A 17,294-nucleotide genomic window follows, 5' to 3' on the forward strand; every position below is an offset into this window, starting at 1 on the left:
TTCGCATCCAATGCAATCGTTTTCGGTTTGTGGCGTGGGTGTGTGGAGAGGGTATCAGATGGTGGCGTCGGGATCGGGGTCGCATCTCCAGGCGTCCTGGACTTGAGCCTGTCGTTGCGGGTCCGAGTCGAACAAGCGGCCGAGGTAGGTGTGGATGAGCGCGGTATCCTCGAGGTTCTTGTTGAGCTTGGTCTTTTGATACGTGTAGGGGCAGTCTAGGGAGACGCATTCGACGGAGGTGGAGCGTTCGAAGTGGGCACATGTGGAGCAGATGCGGTCCACGGCGCGTGTTTGGGCCTGGAGATTGTGCAGCTTGGTGGCGACGGCATGCAGCGAGGCGGTGGGGGTTTGGCGGCAGTCGGCGCAGATCAATGCCTCGGTGCGTGTCGAGCAGAGCAGACAGGTTTCCGTCGCATAGTGCGAGTTGAGCGTGGCATTGCCCACCGTACTTGGTCCGGCTGTATCGGTCGGGGCGGAGTCGGAGGATGTGATAGCAGCAAGGAGGGCCGCGGTGGGTCGTTTGTTCCAGTAGGCGTTGGTGGGTTTGGGCATCTCGTGGAACCACGCCTCGACGTCGGCACCGAGCAGGTTGAACACGCGCGCGAGCGGCGGAATGATGGTGCGTGTAATGTAGTAGAGCGCATTGATCTGCAACTGCGGATTCTTCAGAAACGCCTCGGGAGATACAGCCTGCTGGTTCAACTTGGCCCGTGGCTCGCCTTGCGAGATGATGTACGGTACCCGTTCGCCGTACTGTGGCTCGGATCGCGGATCGGCCAGCATGCGGCGCGACGACACGGCCGCTCCAGGGGGCGGAGCCACCTTGTCGCTATACGACCCAAGCCGGACCTCCTTGGCAAAGATGAAGTCCTGCGGACTCACGCGGCCCTCGAGGATCTTGCGCCACTGACGCTGCAGGTAGCTCTTGACGCGCGACAGATCGCGCGTGCGGAAGAGCAGACGGATGCACGCCTCGAGCATGCGCTGGATCGCGGGATGAAAATCTCGCCGCACTGTCTCGATACCCTTGGCGTCGAAGCCGGGCTCGCGCTCATCCAGCGTCTCGTACTTGAACCCCACGTACCGCTTCTTTGCCAGGAGCACCGACGGCAGGTACACCTTTTCAAACTTGAGCTTCACCGGCCGCGGGTTGAGACTCGTAACTTTGTCCGCGATCAGGTGACCCAGTCGAAACGCCTCTTCTTTGGTGCGCCCGGGCAGGTAGACGAACAGCGAGTCCGTGTCGCCATACACTACCTGTGCACCCCACTCTTCGGTGCCGTTGATGAGGTCCATCGCTTTTTCCAGCGTCTCGCGGCCAGTCTGGACGATGGCGTCGGCGATTTCCACGCACGGCATGCGACCCGAGAAGCTCGCAGAGGTATAGCCGTAGGTGACGTTGGCGAGCAGCTTGAGCGACAGCTGCCTCGCATTTTGAATGCGCTGGAAGGATTTGTCGGCTTTCGTCCCCTTCATGGACGCCTTGACCATCACGCGCGTGTCGAGGATCTCGGAGAGCATCTTGGCCAGCAGCGACCTGCGCACGCGCGGCTTGACGAACAGCAGCCCATTGCTCGAGATGTTCACGTCGTCCTGTAACAAACTGAGCAGTCCCTTGGGGGGCGCATACTCGGTGACGCCCAGCTTGCTTGTGCCTTTGAATCCCGCAACGCGGCCGAGGCAGGTGGAGTAGCACAGATTGTAGGCGATCATGATGGACGGGTAGAGCGACTGAAAATCGAGCACGATGAGCGGGCCCTTGTAGAACGCCGACTGCGGCTCCATGATGAGCGGCAGACATTCGGCGGCATTCTGCTTGCCCACCTGCGCCCGGCTGGGCGAGATGAGCACAAAGTTCTCCGGCTTGGCAATGCGCAGCATGATGCTCTCCACCTTGAACTGACTGCCGCGCGAGATGACCGAGAAGAAATCGATGCCGTAGATTCGGGCGAACTCGGCGGTGCGCAGCACGAACTCGGACTCGGCGATGATCTCAAGTTCCAGCTCGACCATCTCGACGTAGTACAGCAGTGCCCTGCGCACGAGTTCGGCGCGACCGGACGTGTACCACTCGGTGAGCGTCTGGTGCGAAAACTTGGGCACCCGCCGATGCAGTAGGTGGTAGCACACGTTCTCGAGCGTGTACAGGTTGAGCGTAAGCTCGCCCTTCATGAGCCGCCATAGATTGAGCGTGTGGCGGCCGGTGATGCGCAGTGCCGACGACTGGGTGTAGGCGTAACTGTCCGATTTGCCGCCTGCGCGGCCTGTGTTGTGAACGATGGAGCGCCCGAACTGCGGCACGAGGTCAAACTCGAACTCCTTGCTCGCTCGCTCGATGATGTATCCCCACGATGAAGAATGGATCTCCCATCCGACGAGAAGTTCGGGATCGAATGCACGCATCAGATCGATCAGCGCATTGAATAGGTCCAGCTCGTCCTCGACCACCTCGACCGCCAGATGCGACAGCCCGAGGCGCTCAGCACGGAACCCCTCGTTGGCAACCAGAATGAGCCCCGTCCGGAGGTCCGGTCGACTGCCTGTATCCTGCAGATTTTCGTCCTCGTTCTGAAACGAGTAGATGACCGCTTGAATCGCGTCGAAAGCCGGGTCGGGAAAGAGACCGGCACGCGTGATGGTGAGCACCTCGACGGCGAGCGTCGTCATGTGCTGCTTGTCGCGCACCACCAGCGTTGTCGCCTTGTGCTGCGAGATCTTGAAACCGTAGTCGCTCGACTGTGTGTTTCGCTCAATCTGAGAGAGCAGCCTGGCGCGTCGGTTCTTTGAGCGCTGCTTTTCGACGATCTTTTCCTTCTGCCGCCACGCACGTGCCTCGAGCATGGTCGGCGGTGGCGGACCGAATTGCCAGAACCGCCTTCGCGGGATGGCCTGTTCTGGAGCATCGTCTTTGGACGACTTGTGCCAGTGCTCGAATGGTCGCAGGAACGGTAGCGTCCGTGACTGGAATTGAAACATGCGGTCGGCATATTCGCGTGGTCGTGCGGGCAAGTCCTGCGGGTCGCTGAAGAAAGGTTCGAGGTGGATTGTCCTTGAGACTGAAAACAGCGAGAAAGTCTCGACGACTGTGCGAGTCGAAGGACTTGGCTCGTGGAAAGCGAAGAGGCGCTTGCGAGAGTTCGACTGAGGCGACGATTTGTTCGTGATCGCAAGTGAGGAGCCGTTCGTTTGCTGTTGAGAATTGGCAGAGTCAGGTTCCTGGCTCGGTGGCAGCGCGGTCCCTGGGTCTGCGAAGCGCACACGAGAGCGTTCGCCTGCATGCGACGCAGTAGAGTAGGTGTCATTGGTTTTGCTGGTCGATCTTTCCCGTTTCGCCAGCTTGAACCTGCGCACATCTTCGGCGAACAGCTCGTTGGGGCCGGTTGCAGAGTTTGAAGATTTTGGGGTCGCATCTCCATCCAGCAGATTGCCAAGGCGACGTTTCTTGGGTGTCGAAGACGGACTCCTCCCAAAGGTGCTGCCATTCGACGTGCTGGTGGCAGAGTTGGTGCTGTCACTTCTTTTCCACGCGCGAGACTGGCCCTGATCTTCCGCTTGCCCCTCGGCTGGGTCGGACGCGTCGATATCATTGGGGTCTTCATCATGGTCCGAGGGCGGGTCATGGATTCCGGCGACATCCTCTTTCTCGGCCTGCATCAGGCGGTGGTTGAACTCTTGACTTTTGAAGAGCTTGGTGTCGAAATGATCTGCCGTCTCCTCGTCATCTTGGCTGGACGTACCGTTCTCTCCGCGCTGAGTCTGGGAGAGCATGTGCTCGAGATCGTACAGCTTGAAGGAAGCCGAGGGCCCCGTGCGCTGAGAGTACGGGTCGGCCGCGTGGATCTGGTCTTGATAGGGGTGAAAGACTTCGACTGCATCGAAGGTGGTCATGATGTACTGGTCCAAGCCAGATCGGTCGGTGAAGTGATTCGGAACACGCTCGCGTGGCAGCGTCTTCTGCTTTTCATCGAGGAGGCGCTTCTCGAGCAGCAGACGCATGCGGTCCTCGGCGTTCCACGCTGGCGACTCCCCTTCTGCGTATGCACGCGGATCGCGCGCAGGATCCTCGGTCGGTATGGAGGCTGGAAGTCCTGCAGCGCTCCTACGCGCTTTTTCACCCTCCCAGAGCCCGGATAGGCTCGGTACGAGGATGTTCTGATCCGGCGACACGCGCATCGGCTCGTCAAAGTCTTGGTGGAGAGGGCGTTGTCTGAGTCTGCGCCTATTGATGATCCATGGCGCGCTGATATCTGCCTCAATCTCGCAGTACGTCGCACGGTGCACGTCCTCGGACTGCAGATGCGCGTAGGGAATGGTGTTGCGATTCCAGACCTTGCTTCGAGGGTCGGATGGTGAAGGTTCGTCCGAAGCGACCATGCTGCCTTCCGGAACGGGCAGCCGGAAGCGCACATCGTCGAGATCGAGGTAGTCGCAGCCAAAGATGTTGTAGTCGAGCATGAACTGGAGCTGGTAGCGAATGTGAATCTCGAATGGTTGAAAAATGGTCTTCATCACGCCCCCGGACTCGAGGATGGTTGCGATGCGGTAGCTGTGCGAAGGATCGACAAAGGAGATCTTGAGAAAGTACGAGTAGCCCACATGGTAGCCATAAAAGTTGATGCCTTTGCAGAGGTGGATGGCGGCGATGAATTGGTTTGCTTCCGGGTCGGCAGCGTTGCGGCGGAGTGAGGCGGCCATGGCTGCGTTGAGCTCTCTGCCGAGGCGATGGATGTATCTGAGCACATCGTCTGGATCTAGCGATCCTTTGTATTGGATGTAGCAGTACGGAAAGACGTTGTGTACGTGGATGCATACTCGCTGGCCCGCCGGCGTGGCGCCAAAGATTCGCAGGATGGGGACCTTGCGTAGCAGCTGTCCTTCGGCGTTGAAGGCGCATTGGGTGCGGTCGAGCGGGCCAGGGAGCGTGAGGACGTGATCTATGTTGATGAGGCGGGCACGGAAAAAAGGATCGGCTGAGTGGCTGGGGGCATGCTCCGTGCGCTGAGGAGCCGGTCGAGCCTGGTCCCCGTTCGGACGAGCGCCATCGCTGTCCATGGCGGTCGTAATGATGGCCCGACGCTCGATGATGGAAACTGTGTCATGGGAGCAGATGGCGACGTATCTCCCCTGCCGAGAACATTACGCACTAGGATGGGTCGTGATGACCGTATTGGACGTGGCGAGTACCGTGCTGATGTGCTGCGGGATGGTGGGTCTGATGCAAGCCTGTGACTGCAAAGCACAACGCCGTTCGCCAGGGTCCACAGAATGCTCAGCAGCCCGCATGAAGTGGAGGCGGGTTCGCCTTCTTTCAAAACTGTTAGGTTGGAGATCGCGGCGCGTGTTGGTCTTTTACGCGACGGTCCCTTCTCCACTCCTTCGAGCCGCAAACCGCAGGTGGGACGCTTCATACTAGTCTGCGTCGGTTCGACGCTCGACTCAGCCAACATGACTCCCCACAAAGGCCGTTCCATCCGCCCGCGAGATTCTTGACTCCTTGATTCCGCATCCTTGCGCATGTCAAGAAGCATCGGCTATGGCCTCGGCCAGTACTGATCCGCAGGCAGCGGGCTCAGCCATCCGTGCAATCCCGACCTCGGACGTGCACAGGATCACAAGTGGTCAGGTCGTCCTGGACTTGCAGACGGCTGTCAAGGAACTCGTCGAGAACGCACTCGACGCCTCGGCCTCCAACATCGCCATCAACTTTCGCGACTATGGCGCAGACTCGTTCGAGGTCGTCGACAATGGCTCCGGCATCGACCCGTCCAACTACGCCTCGGTCGCGCTCAAGCACTACACGAGCAAGCTGGCATCATTCTCGGACCTTGCGCACGTGCGCACTTTCGGCTTCCGAGGCGAGGCGCTCTCATCGCTTTGCGCACTGGCAAGCGTCACCATTCATACTGCCACCTCACAGCAGGCGCCCATGGGCGCGGTGCTCCGCCTCGACCGATCCGGCCGCGTAGCAGACGACTCGGGTCGCGCAGCGAGGCAGAGAGGAACCACAATCACCATCGAAGATCTCTTCAAGTCGCTTCCTGTCCGCCGGAAGGAGTTTGAGAAGAATCTCAAGAGAGAGTACGCCAAGACGCAGAACCTGCTGCAGGCGTACGCCCTCATCACGAAGGGTGTCCGTTGGACCACCACCAACCAGCCGTCAGGAGGACGCAAGACGCCGCAATTCAGCGTCAACTCGTCCAGCGCCGACAACTACCTCGCTGCCAATGTGTCTGCGCTCTTTGGAGCCAAGGTGGCTCCGACACTGATGCCCCTCAGCCTCGAGCTTACCTTCTCCACTGCTCGCAAAGGCCTCAGTGCCGCACAGAAACGAGGTGAGCAGGACGATGACGAAGGCGACGAGGAAGAGACCGCGAACGATGCGTCAACTGTCACTGTGGTTGGCCTCATCAGCAAGCCCGTGTACGGCTCAGGCCGCACCTCGTCTGACCGTCAGTTCTTTTACATCAACGGACGACCGTGGGAAGCGGGTCGCGTCAGCCGCGCGTTCAACGAGGTGTACAAGTCGTTCAACTCGAACCACTTTCCCTTCATCATCGCGGACTTTCGACTTCCGACCGACTCGTACGACGTCAACGTCAGTCCCGACAAGCGCACCATCTTCCTGCACGAGGAGAGCCGGCTTATCGAGAAGCTCAAGCAGGCGCTCGAGGAGCTTTTTGCGCCCAGCAGAGCCACCTTTCTCGTGAATGGAGCCAGTCATTCCCTGCGCAGTGGCGGAAGCAGCGCCGCCACACAAGCGAAACTCGGCCACTACAGCAGGACAGTCGCGGCAGTTCCGACGCAGGCGGTCGATGGGGATCGGAGCGAGGAGGAAGAAGACGAACTCGTGCCATCTCAAAGATCGATAGCCTCGGTGCAAGATCTCGAGTATCGCGAAGACATCGGGATCGCATCCGACTCGGCTGCTCCGATTGAGGCTTCCGCGGCTGTGGAGGCGGACGAAAGCGAGCCCGAGGCTCCTCTGCCGCACGCGCCGGAAGCTCACGCACTTCTCTCAATGGGAGAAAAGCGCAAAGACCCGACAACGACAGAGCCGCCAATGAAGAGACAGCGCAACAGCCAGTCGTCGCCGGAACCAGAGATAGAGGAGGCCTTGTCTGCGGTCGACTCATCGCGCAGAACAAGCAAGGAAATCCGGAGGAACTTGCGCGATTTTGCGCTTGCCGGCAGCCAGGACGATGCGCTCTCACCCATGCCCAGTGCAGCCGAAATGCACAGCGAGCAGGACGAGGCCGAAAGCATGGACGACGACGATCTGACAGTGGGCGCCCTTCACGAGGAGGCGAGCGATGTTCCGTCGCCGGAACACTCGCACGCCTTTGTCTTGCCACCCAGCCAGCCTGTTCTCGCCGAAGCTGGCGCGGATACGAACGAGGTCGAGGGCGGAGAGACTGTTTCTGTCGACTTGGCCCGTCTAAGGCCTCGCGCACGCCAATGGCGCGAGCACAAGAGAGCATCAACTCTGCCAGCCCGTACAACGACACTGTCGGGGGAAGAGCAGCTGCTGCAAGGCGCTGGAGTCGAGAACGCAGACGAGGAGCAGGTGGAACGCACGCTCTCGCGCGTGATCCACAAGCAAGACTTTGCGTCTATGGACGTGATTGGCCAATTCAACCTCGGGTTCATCATTGCACGTCGACGCACAAACGCGGTCGGCAGTGCAGACGAGATGGACGACCTCTTTATCGTCGACCAGCACGCTTCGGACGAGAAGTACAATTTCGAGACGTTGCAGCTGACGACGCAGATCCGGTCGCAGAAACTCATCTGCCCCCGCGCGCTAGAGCTGTCTGCATCCGACGAGCTCGTGGCCATCGAACACCAATCCACGCTCCTCGCGAATGGGTTCGAAATCGCTGTCTCCGAATCAGGGCTACCCGGAACGAGGATAAAGCTCGTCGCACAACCAATCAGCAAGACGACCGTTTTCGGCGTCAAGGATTTGGAAGAATTGCTGTATCTGCTACGAGACATGTCTGCAGGAACCGAGGCAACGCGAGCGGTAAGGTGCAGTAAGGCGAGGAGCATGTTCGCCAGCAGGGCGTGCAGGAAGTCGGTCATGATCGGAACTGCGCTCAATAAGGCACGCATGGGTTCGATTCTCGCCAATATGGGCACAATCGAGCAGCCCTGGAACTGCCCACATGGCAGACCGACGATGCGACACTTGGCATGCCTCCAAACACTCGCCGACATGAAACCCCAAGCCTGCAAGGACGACGAGCCGGACTGGACCGAGATCCAGGGAAGCTTTGAATGAACGACATCACATTGCATTAGACGCTTGTCTTACGCAAAGACATGCTCGTGTGACTGGGTATGGGGTGGATGCGCTGCGAGTTGCGGGATCGGTAACACTCTATACTGCGAGGCAGGAGGGGTATGCGGCGAGGCTCGTGGGGTATGTGTGCTCAGAGATCTTCGCCATCTTCGGCGAGGTCGAGGCCTTGCGTGCCGTGCGGGAGGTCGTCCATGGGCATGAGACCGGCGCCTTTGGCGTACGAGAGGCTGTCGATGCGAATGTTGAGCTGCTGGGCGCGTTTGCGGAGCGCATCGCGCGTCCTCCAGAGCTGACGCAGCTGGTTCAGAAGCTGCTTCTTGCGGCTCGCCGCATTCACGTCCTCGACCACGACAAAGTCGTCCTCGTCCTCCGACTCGACATCCTCCGCCTGGGTTGGCGGCCGACGTGGCTGCGATGTAAACTTGGCGAGCTCCTTCTCGATCTTGTCCTGCTCCTCGTCGAGGTACTGAAGCAGGTCGTAGATCTCGCGCCGGTAGTCGGGCATGGACTTGCGTGGATCCAACACCTGGTCGTCCGAGATTGAGCCCGTGGTGAGGACAGCGTTGCGCGGTAGGGTGAGCGTCATCGTTGTCGTAGTCACCGAAATTGCCGGATCGGCTTTTGATGGGGGATGATGGTGGTGGTCGGCAAAGCGCAGAATGGCGGGATGCGTGTGGAGAAGGCTGGGCTGACGGATCGTGCCATGCTCGTCTGATGCAGTTCGCAGCTGGGATCGTGGCTGATACAGAGGCACGGCTGGAGTCGGGTGAGCAGCGGCTCAGCTTGGTTGCTGCAGAGGGCTCTTCCGTTTACGTGCTGGTGCAGGTGTCAAAAGCGCCCAGGAGCGCCGCTCTCGATTTCACGAGCCAAAACAAGGCGTAGCGTAGACTGCGCGGCTGACTGAATAGACCTCCCTCTGTTTGAGCGCGTTATCACCAAGCCCCAGATAAGGCGCGCTCGCGGTACGTTTGTTTGCTTGTCGCGCCGTAACATGCTCAACTTTCGCGCAACTGCTCCTCCCTTCTTCCGCCTCTGACTTGCACATTGGCTGTAGATGGCCCGTCCATCTGCATGCTCCTATCCTAGAGGCGCTTTCATACAAAGCATGATTCGGATACCCGCTCCGTGCTCCGCGGCAAGAGCGAAGGTGGCTGCCAGCAACAAAGCTTGGCAGCGACGACATGGTCTGATTTTGGCCTCGAGGCGCAGGATTGGACGCGGTTGGAATTGCAGATATCGGGCGATTGGTTCACGGTGAACGCGAAGAATGCCGACAAGTGGGCCGATTCGCTGTCAAAACCGAGAGCAACACACGCACTCTCGAGCTTCTTTCTTCTTGCGCATTGCCTCCATCGTCTGCCTCTACCAACGATCAACTGTCCTTACTTGTCTCCTGTCTGCCATTGCACATTGCTACTCTCATCTTAGAGCTACCTTCTCTATCTGGATCTACTCGTCACCATGGCTACCCACCGACCCCGATCCAACAAGCCTGCAGCCAACGGCGCCCCTGCTTCGTCCAAACGCTCATGGGTGATGCTCTCCGCGCTGCTGGTCGGCTTCTGCGCCATCATGGCCGCTCTCGACTCGATTCGTTCCAGCTTCTACATCTTCGACCACAAGGAGGTGTACAAGATCGCATCCGGTGCCGTCGCCAAGCACCCTGGCAATGCTACGGCCATCTTTGACGACATTCTCGACAACCTGCGTGCCGACCCCAAGACCGCGCCGTACATCAACAAGAACCACTTTAGCGTCGAGTCCGAGTGGATGTTCAACAACGCCGGCGGTGCGATGGGCAGCATGTACATCATCCACGCCTCCATCACCGAGTACCTCATCTTCTTCGGCACTCCCGTCGGCACTGAAGGCCACACCGGTCGTCACACTGTAAGTCCAACACTTTTCACCGACTGACTGCTTCCTACGATTGCTGACGTGCTTGTTGTTTGGTGGAATCGCAGGCGGACGACTACTTCAACATCCTCACGGGCAACCAGTACGCGTTCCCTGCGGGCGCGCTCAAGGCGGAGCACTACCCTGCCGGCTCGGTGCACCACCTGCGCCGCGGCACGGTCAAGCAGTACATGATGCCCGAGGACGGATGCTGGGCCCTTGAGCTCGCTCAGGGCTGGATCCCACCCATGCTGCCGTTTGGTCTGGCCGACGTGCTCAGCTCGACCCTCGACCTGCCTACGTTCGGCATCACCGTCTGGATCACCGCGCGCGAGATGATCGGAAACCTCCTCATCGGCAAGTTCTAATCGCACATCCTAACTTCCTGCTCCGTCTCAGCATCTACCATCAAAATGTACTTCCACCCGACCCACCACGCAGTAGAATCAATGTACACAACATTCAAACGTCGACATGTACTGCTCTAGAGCGGGATGGTGGAGAGCGACTTGCCGTCCCACGGCTGGCCCCTGGTGTCCAGGGCTCGCTTGCCGTGCTTTTCGGTCCAGGCATTGATGCCGCCGGTGAGGATGAGCACCTGCTGCTCGACGCGCGTCTGTGCCTGTTCCTGCGACGCACCAGCCGCGGTGTGCATCTTAAAGAAGCTGTCCGCTACCCAGCCCGATGCGCGTGTTCCTCGACCTTTGCTCGAGTTGCAGTGGAAGACCAACTTGGGCACTGTCGCCAGCATCTGCACGAGCGTCGGCAGTGTCGCTGGCAGAGAGTGAGCTGGAAGGTTGATGGCCCCCGGCATGATGTACTACAAAGTCATCATCATTCATCACAACGATAGCTATCAGCGATGTGTCTAGGGGGACAGAGCGAGCCCGGACTGGGTACACTTACTTCGCAGTCAGAACGGCGCACGTCGACAACAACAAAGTCGCGCCCAGGCGTCTTGGTCTCGTACCAGGCGGTGAGCTCGTCGACGCTGACGGCGCCCGGCTTGACAGCGGGCTCGCCGTACACCTTCCACCACTCGCTCTGGTTGATGGGGTGTTCTTCTGCTTGCGACATGGTGATGGATGGCAGTTGAAGGGTCGGAAGCATCAACGGGTACGGCGCATGTCGAGAACCTGGCCTTTTGTGGAGCACAATTTCAAATTGGCCGGGCTGGTCTTGCATCGGGCTCGACGCGTGATTCCCGATCTGGATCGTGTTGGATTCGGACGTACCGGCTGAGACGTCGGACGCCTGAGCCGGTGGTGGCTCGGACCAACGCTTGCGGGGTAAAAAACCCCCTCCCCGCAGCCTGGGGTGTCTTCCAGCAGACGAAAGTCCAAAACCGACACTTCCTCCTTCCATCCTTCATACACACCCGTTCAGAATGCTGACCCTCCGACCTGCGCTTTCCAACGCGAGCGTGGCAGCTACGGCGCTGCGACGTTCGGCGTTTTGCCAACGAAGTGTGCTTCGCAGCTACTCAACGGCGACGGACCCTTCGCAGCTGGCGACGCTCTCACCTCTGTCGGCCATCGCAAAGTCTGAGCTCGGTTCGAGCTCGCCGTACGATGAGCACATTTCCGTGCTCACGCTGAACCGGGCACCTGCAAAGAACGCCATCTCGCGTGCGCTGCTCGCCGAGATGGACCAGCACATCAGCTCGCTTCTCACCAACCCCACGTCGCGCGCGCTCTTGATACGCTCTTCGGTACCCGGCACGTTCTGTGCCGGCGCGGACCTCAAGGAGCGCAAGGGAATGTCGAAGCCGGAGGTCGACGCTTTTCTGCTTGGCCTGCGCAAGGTGTTCACCAACGTGTCGCGGCTGCCCATGCCCACCATCGCGTGTCTCGACGGCCTGGCCATGGGCGGTGGTCTCGAACTGGCGCTCACATGCGACCTGCGCATCGCTGGCCCCGCAGCAACCAAGCTGGGCCTGACAGAGACCAAGCTCGGCATCATTCCCGGAGCCGGTGGTACCAGCAGAATGACGAGGCTCGTGGGACCAGCACGTGCCAAGGAGCTCATCTTTAGCGCCAAGCTCGTGGACGCCGTCGAGGCCAGTCGTATCGGTTTCGTCGACATTGTGGCCCAGGAGGGCGACGGCACCGCAGCATTCAGCAAGGGTGTCCAGCTCGCCCGATCGTTTGCAAAGAATGGTAAGTTTGAGCGTCGCATCGATGAGAGCAGGGAGGCTCGGAATAGCGGAATCAACATGATGGTCTTGACCACGAGTTCCGGATTCCAGCGGAACATAGGAGGGACGATCACCGCATCAGGCTGCGCCGGATGATCAGCTGCTCCATGCCGAGGGCTGAATTGCCAGGCGTTGTTTGGCGTCGGACCTCGCCAAAGGCACATGCTTCGTATGCGGTATTAACAGATGCTCATCAGCAGCATGTTGTGCCCGTTGCGGAAGCACGAGGTGCGATCAGCCCACAACGTCCATCCGCCTTCAGCACAACAAGCAGCAAGTTTGTTGGTTTTGTCAACTCCGCCGTTTGGCTTCCGCTTGCGGATGTTTGTCACCGGCCCTGCCTGGATCTAACACTGACACTTTTCTCTTCGCTTTGATTCGCACTTTGTCAGGACCCTTGGCGGTCCGAGCGGCTAAGCTGGCCATCGACAAGGGCGAGCAGATGGACCCTGAAACGGCGCTCGACTTTGAGCGCCAATGCTACGAGACGATCTTGGGCACCAAGGACCGACTCGAGGGCCTCAAGGCGTTTGCTGAAAAGCGCGAGCCGGTGTACCGCGGCGAGTAGAGATAACGCTGGTTCGAGGGTGCCTGCAGGTGTCTCGGGACACGGATATCGCAGCCGCGATCGCGCATGCAAATGCAAAGGATGGACCTAGCCGCTTGTCAGTATCGTGCTTCAACGTGGGAAAGTGTGCCAAGGCGGCTAGCATGTGGGGGTGAAGGGCGCGTAGAGGTTGGTCGAGTTGGTGGCAGGCGCCGCCGCTTTGGGCAAGTGCAGACGCGGTTAGGCGGGCTTCCAACTTTCGAAACCCGCCCAAACTGGCAGCGCGTGAGGATTTGCAGCGTGGCTGGCGTCGCAAGGTTCCAGAATTTGAGGCTCAGCTGGAAGGCAGCAGGCGGCGTTCAACGAGGCCTCGCGTCTCACTCGCGGCCAGTCTAGGTGATTGAGAGGTGGTGGTGAAACCTGTCTCAGGCGCTTCCGCCCCGCTCGCCGCCTCGCCTTTAGGCCTCTCTCTCCGTCCCCGCCATGCGCATAGACCATGGCGATCCGACGGCGTCTGAGCCCGACGAAACGGTCTGCTTTGCTTGGCAGACTGGACAGAGGCGATCGTTGCGAACAACGTTCTCAGGCACCAGCCAGGCTCGGCTGCTAGTCGCAATCGGGACACCATGCGATGCCGTTGCGTCGAGACAGCCGGTTTGATTCCGTGTACCACTCGAGCCATGACACGAGGATTGCCCAGATGCGCAGATTGCTGCCATGTCGATCTGGCATTCGGACGTTGAACCCTAGGCGGGCCTGGCTGGGGAGCACTGCAGAAGTGGAAAGGGCACAAAGAGCTGGAATTGCATTCTGCGGGAGCGGACTGGAGTGTGGCTGACAATGAGGGTCGGGGCTGGCGCCTGGCCGCGAACCTGTTTCACATTCCGAGCCAAGGCAGCAGGGAAGGCAGTCTGCCGATGTGTGGGGCGTGGGTGCGCGCTTTCGCATTTCTTGTGAGGCTTGTGGTGGTGGCCCAAAGTTGACACGGGTGCAGCGCCGCGCTCTGCGGCTGGACGTTTCCGGCCGTTTTCTCTGCACGGCCCGTCCGAAGCGCGAATCCGACTGTGCAGCTCGCAAGCCTTACTTTTTCCGGCGCGGCTGCTGCCTGCCTCCACCTGTAGGCGGCATCGTTCGGGCCAGGGCGGACTGCACTCAGCAAGCAGCCGTCGGTGCATTCCGAACGCGTCCTCATTCCGTGAAAGCCACAGTGACGAAGCAAATGGACAATCCGACGAGCTGATTGAATGTTGATCACGGAGGGCGTGGAAGGTGCGGAGGCTGTTAGGAAGAGGCCACCTGGCAGATGCTAGGTAGGTACGGGCTCGTGCGTGCGTGGGCCTCTCTAACCGCATCGGTGGACGGGCAGGAGAGGGCTACGCTTTGAGCTGCACTGTCGATGATCATCGACTCTTCTGACAGGCGATCGCCCTCCAAATGCACGATGTCGCCGCTGCTTGTCTCGAACCTCGGCCTCTGCCATCGCTGTCCGCCGCTCGTGCGTCGTGCGTGCCTTGCCTCGCCTGCCTCAACGACGGCCAGTGGCGCCTGGTCCAGACCTAAGCGCCGCCGCCTCGCCCCAACTCCTCCTCCCTCAACCTCCATCTCCATCTCCTCGGCCCAGCCCCAAACACGCAAGCCCCCCAAGCCGCCGTCTCTCCACCTCGCTACCCTAAACCTCGCCTGCGCAGCTGGACGCCGTTCCTGCACTTGGTTCTCCGCCTCGCCTAAGCATTGCGCCCGCCCCTCGTGCATGCGCTCCTCTTGTTCTGTTTCCGATCCTTTGTCGTTGAGATTCGTCCCCAAACAAAGCCGTGCTGCCTAACTGCCCTGTGCGCTTGGCCTGTTTCGGACCCCTCCCCGCCCCAGCCCAGATCCCCATCCCTTGTGGAACGCTGCGCCGACTGCCTCGCCGTCGTCGGTGCATATACACACAGGCGCACCTCTTGTGCGCTTCCTTGGCAATCTCTCTGAGCTCTCGGAGCCAGCCTCTGTGCCTGTCCTCGCCGCGCTCCTGTTTGTATGCCCAATTGGCCAGTCGTCCGGGCAGCTAGTATATAATGCACACCATGTTGGACTCCTTCCGCGCTTCGACGCTTCACATCTCCGACTACCTAGACCGCTTCGCTGCTCGTGTCCTCCCTTCCGTGCACCAACGAGGCTCTTCATCGCTGCCTCCGCTTCTCTTGTACGGCGCCATCCTCGCAGCCTCCCTTCACACCCTCCGCCTCGCTACAGCCGACTACAAGCGCAAGTTCTACGTTGAAGACGGCACCATGATCATCAAGTCGCCCCACAACTTCACCGCCCCCTCCTATACTCTTCCCGAGTTCCTCTTCAAGCCCATCGATATCCCGGCATGCAAGGAGCGCGTCAACGCACCGCTTCTCTTCCCCGCCGAGCCTGAGGTCACCGGCCGCCCCGATGCCAAGCCGCTCTCGCTCGTTGACGTGCGCGAATATGCCACCAACTTTGCCTCGGCGCTCATCTCGGGCTCCACCGAGTCCGGCCGCAAGTACGGCCGGGGCGACGTCGTCGGTATCAGCGCATCCAACCAGCACGACTACCTTGCCTGCGCACTCGGAATCATGATGACCGGCGCCAGCGTCGCCCTCTTCAACCCCGCCTACAAGCCCTCCGAGATTGCCCACCAGGTCCGCATGGTCAAGGCCACCGCCATCATCACCACTGCCGCCTCCTACCAGGCCACACAAGAGGCTGCTCGCGAAGCTGCCATGAAGGGTGAAGACGGCCTCGAGCACCTCTCTGCCGTCCCCGAGATCCTCGTCTTCGAGGAGAGCCACGACGCCTCGGTCGCAAAAATCCTCAAGGTCGGCAAGGACGAGCTGCCCGAGTCGCGCGCATTGCTCGACAATGTCGACATCGACCCCAAGACCACCACCGCCGTCTACTGCTTCTCCTCCGGCACTACCGGCGGCCCCAAGGCCGTCATGCTCTCCCACTACGCCATGGTCGCCAACGTTATCCAGTCCTCCTACACGATGCTCGACCGCGTCAACGACCCCCTTATTGACGAAGACAACTGGTACGAGAACGGCCGCGAGCACCTCAATGGCTACTTCACCACCCGCGTCGCCCAGACCTGGAACACCGCCGCCGACTCGGTCAACACGCTCACCGGCAAGCTCGGCGGCATCAACCTCGCGCCGCGCCTCAGCCGCGGCGAATTCCACCTGGCGCTGCTGCCGCTTTTCCACTGCTACGGCCTGCTGATGGGCTTCATGGGCCTGCACACCAGCACCCCCACCATTGTGCTGCCGCGCTTCCAGCTCGACGTCTTCCTCGCCACCGTGCAGAACTACCGCGTCACTTTCTGCTTTGTCGTGCCCCCCATCCTCCTCGCGCTTGCCAAGCACCCCATGGTCGAAAAGTACGACCTCAGCTCGCTCACAAAGGTCAGCTCCGGCGCCGCCTCGCTGCCCTCGGAGCTGCGCGACGCCGTCAAGAAGCGCCTCGGCATAGTCTCCACTGACGGTTACGGCATGTCCGAGATGTCGCCGCTCGTCTGCAGCCAAAACAGCAAGGACCTCGTGCACTACCCCGGCACCGTCGGCCAGCTTGTGCCCGGCACCGAGGCCAAGGTCATCGACCTCGACGGCAAGGAGGTTGGCTTTGACGAGGAGGGCGAGCTGTGCCTGCGCGGCCCGCAGATGATGCAGGGCTACCTCAACAACGACGAGGCCAACGCCAAGACGTTCCTGCCGTCCGTGGATGCGCCGGACCGCTTCCTGCGCACGGGCGACATTGTGCGCGTCAACCGCGAGGGCTACGTTACCATCACTGACCGTCTCAAGGATGTGATCAAGTACAACGGCTTCCAGGTGCCGCCGTCGGAGCTCGAGGCGCTCATGTTCAAGGAGGAGCGCGTCGGCGACTGCGCCGTGCTCGGCGTACCGGACAAGGAGGGCACCGAGCTGCCCTGGGTCTTTGTCGTGCTCAACCCCAAGACCAAGGAAGAAGTTGGCGACGACGAGGACAAGAAGAAGCAGCTCGAGAAGGAGCTGCTCGCGTTTGTCAACGAGCGCGTCAATGCCAGCTACAAGAAGCTGCGCGGCCTCACGTGGCTCGACGCCCTGCCCAAGTCGGCGTCGGGCAAGATCCTCAAGAAGGACATCCGCGCCATGGTCGAGCAGGACAAGCTCGCCGCTCGCAAGTGAAAATCCGCATCTCCAAGCGTCGTGGAAAGAGGCGGGCTGGTTTACCCCTCCTTCCACCCGTGCGGGCTCGGTTTTTGTATATCCCTCTAGTTGTTTTTAACTGTACTTGTACCATCGTAGTAGGAAACGGACATAGGAATGATCTATTCATATCTTCATGTGCTGTGTCAGAATTAG

The 17,294-nt window shown here is 60.2% G+C and overlaps 6 protein-coding genes across 6 annotated transcripts, besides 3 other annotated features; 3 read left to right on the plus strand and 3 right to left on the minus strand.

Annotated features, from left to right (window-relative positions):
• Nucleotides 1-54: 54 nt before the first annotated feature.
• Nucleotides 55-5,052, minus strand: PAN0_003d2001 (DNA polymerase zeta catalytic subunit; the record flags this gene model as incomplete). The annotated part of the gene is made up of 1 exon (XM_014802956.1): nt 55-5,052. The coding sequence occupies one exon, from the start codon at nt 5,050-5,052 to the stop codon at nt 55-57; it is 4,998 nt and encodes a 1,665-aa protein (XP_014658442.1).
• A 213-nt stretch (nt 5,053-5,265) lies between these two features.
• On the plus strand, nt 5,266-8,281 carry PAN0_003c2002 (AER421Wp; the record flags this gene model as incomplete). Its single annotated transcript, XM_014802957.1, has 2 exons — nt 5,266-5,422; nt 5,523-8,281. 2 exons carry the CDS (start codon nt 5,266-5,268, stop codon nt 8,279-8,281), a joined length of 2,916 nt encoding a protein of 971 aa, XP_014658443.1.
• A 151-nt stretch (nt 8,282-8,432) lies between these two features.
• PAN0_003d2003 (uncharacterized protein) lies at nt 8,433-8,888 on the minus strand (the record flags this gene model as incomplete). Its single annotated transcript, XM_014802958.1, has 1 exon — nt 8,433-8,888. The coding sequence occupies one exon, from the start codon at nt 8,886-8,888 to the stop codon at nt 8,433-8,435; it is 456 nt and encodes a 151-aa protein (XP_014658444.1).
• Nucleotides 8,889-9,763: 875 nt separating this feature from the next.
• PAN0_003c2004 (c-8 sterol isomerase) lies at nt 9,764-10,566 on the plus strand (the record flags this gene model as incomplete). The annotated part of the gene is made up of 2 exons (XM_014802959.1): nt 9,764-10,192; nt 10,267-10,566. 2 exons carry the CDS (start codon nt 9,764-9,766, stop codon nt 10,564-10,566), a joined length of 729 nt encoding a protein of 242 aa, XP_014658445.1.
• Nucleotides 10,567-10,682: 116 nt separating this feature from the next.
• PAN0_003d2005 (rhodanese-like protein) lies at nt 10,683-11,275 on the minus strand (the record flags this gene model as incomplete). The annotated part of the gene is made up of 2 exons (XM_014802960.1): nt 10,683-11,018; nt 11,105-11,275. The coding sequence occupies 2 exons, from the start codon at nt 11,273-11,275 to the stop codon at nt 10,683-10,685; spliced, it is 507 nt and encodes a 168-aa protein (XP_014658446.1).
• Nucleotides 11,276-11,585: 310 nt separating this feature from the next.
• Nucleotides 11,586-12,357: a sequence feature (In-frame stop codon was detected at splice-junction site;~methylglutaconyl-CoA hydratase, mitochondrial-like).
• Nucleotides 12,358-12,581: 224 nt separating this feature from the next.
• Nucleotides 12,582-12,722: a sequence feature (In-frame stop codon was detected at splice-junction site;~methylglutaconyl-CoA hydratase, mitochondrial-like).
• A 65-nt stretch (nt 12,723-12,787) lies between these two features.
• Nucleotides 12,788-12,963: a sequence feature (In-frame stop codon was detected at splice-junction site;~methylglutaconyl-CoA hydratase, mitochondrial-like).
• Nucleotides 12,964-15,008: 2,045 nt separating this feature from the next.
• PAN0_003c2007 (4-coumarate-CoA ligase) lies at nt 15,009-17,117 on the plus strand (the record flags this gene model as incomplete). The annotated part of the gene is made up of 1 exon (XM_014802961.1): nt 15,009-17,117. The coding sequence occupies one exon, from the start codon at nt 15,009-15,011 to the stop codon at nt 17,115-17,117; it is 2,109 nt and encodes a 702-aa protein (XP_014658447.1).
• Between the last annotated feature and the right edge of the window lie 177 nt (nt 17,118-17,294).

The sequence above is a fragment of the Moesziomyces antarcticus genome (genome assembly GCF_000747765.1).
Source record: "Moesziomyces antarcticus DNA, scaffold: scaffold_v10003, strain JCM 10317, whole genome shotgun sequence".
In the NCBI taxonomy this organism is placed as follows: domain Eukaryota; kingdom Fungi; phylum Basidiomycota; class Ustilaginomycetes; order Ustilaginales; family Ustilaginaceae; genus Moesziomyces; species Moesziomyces antarcticus.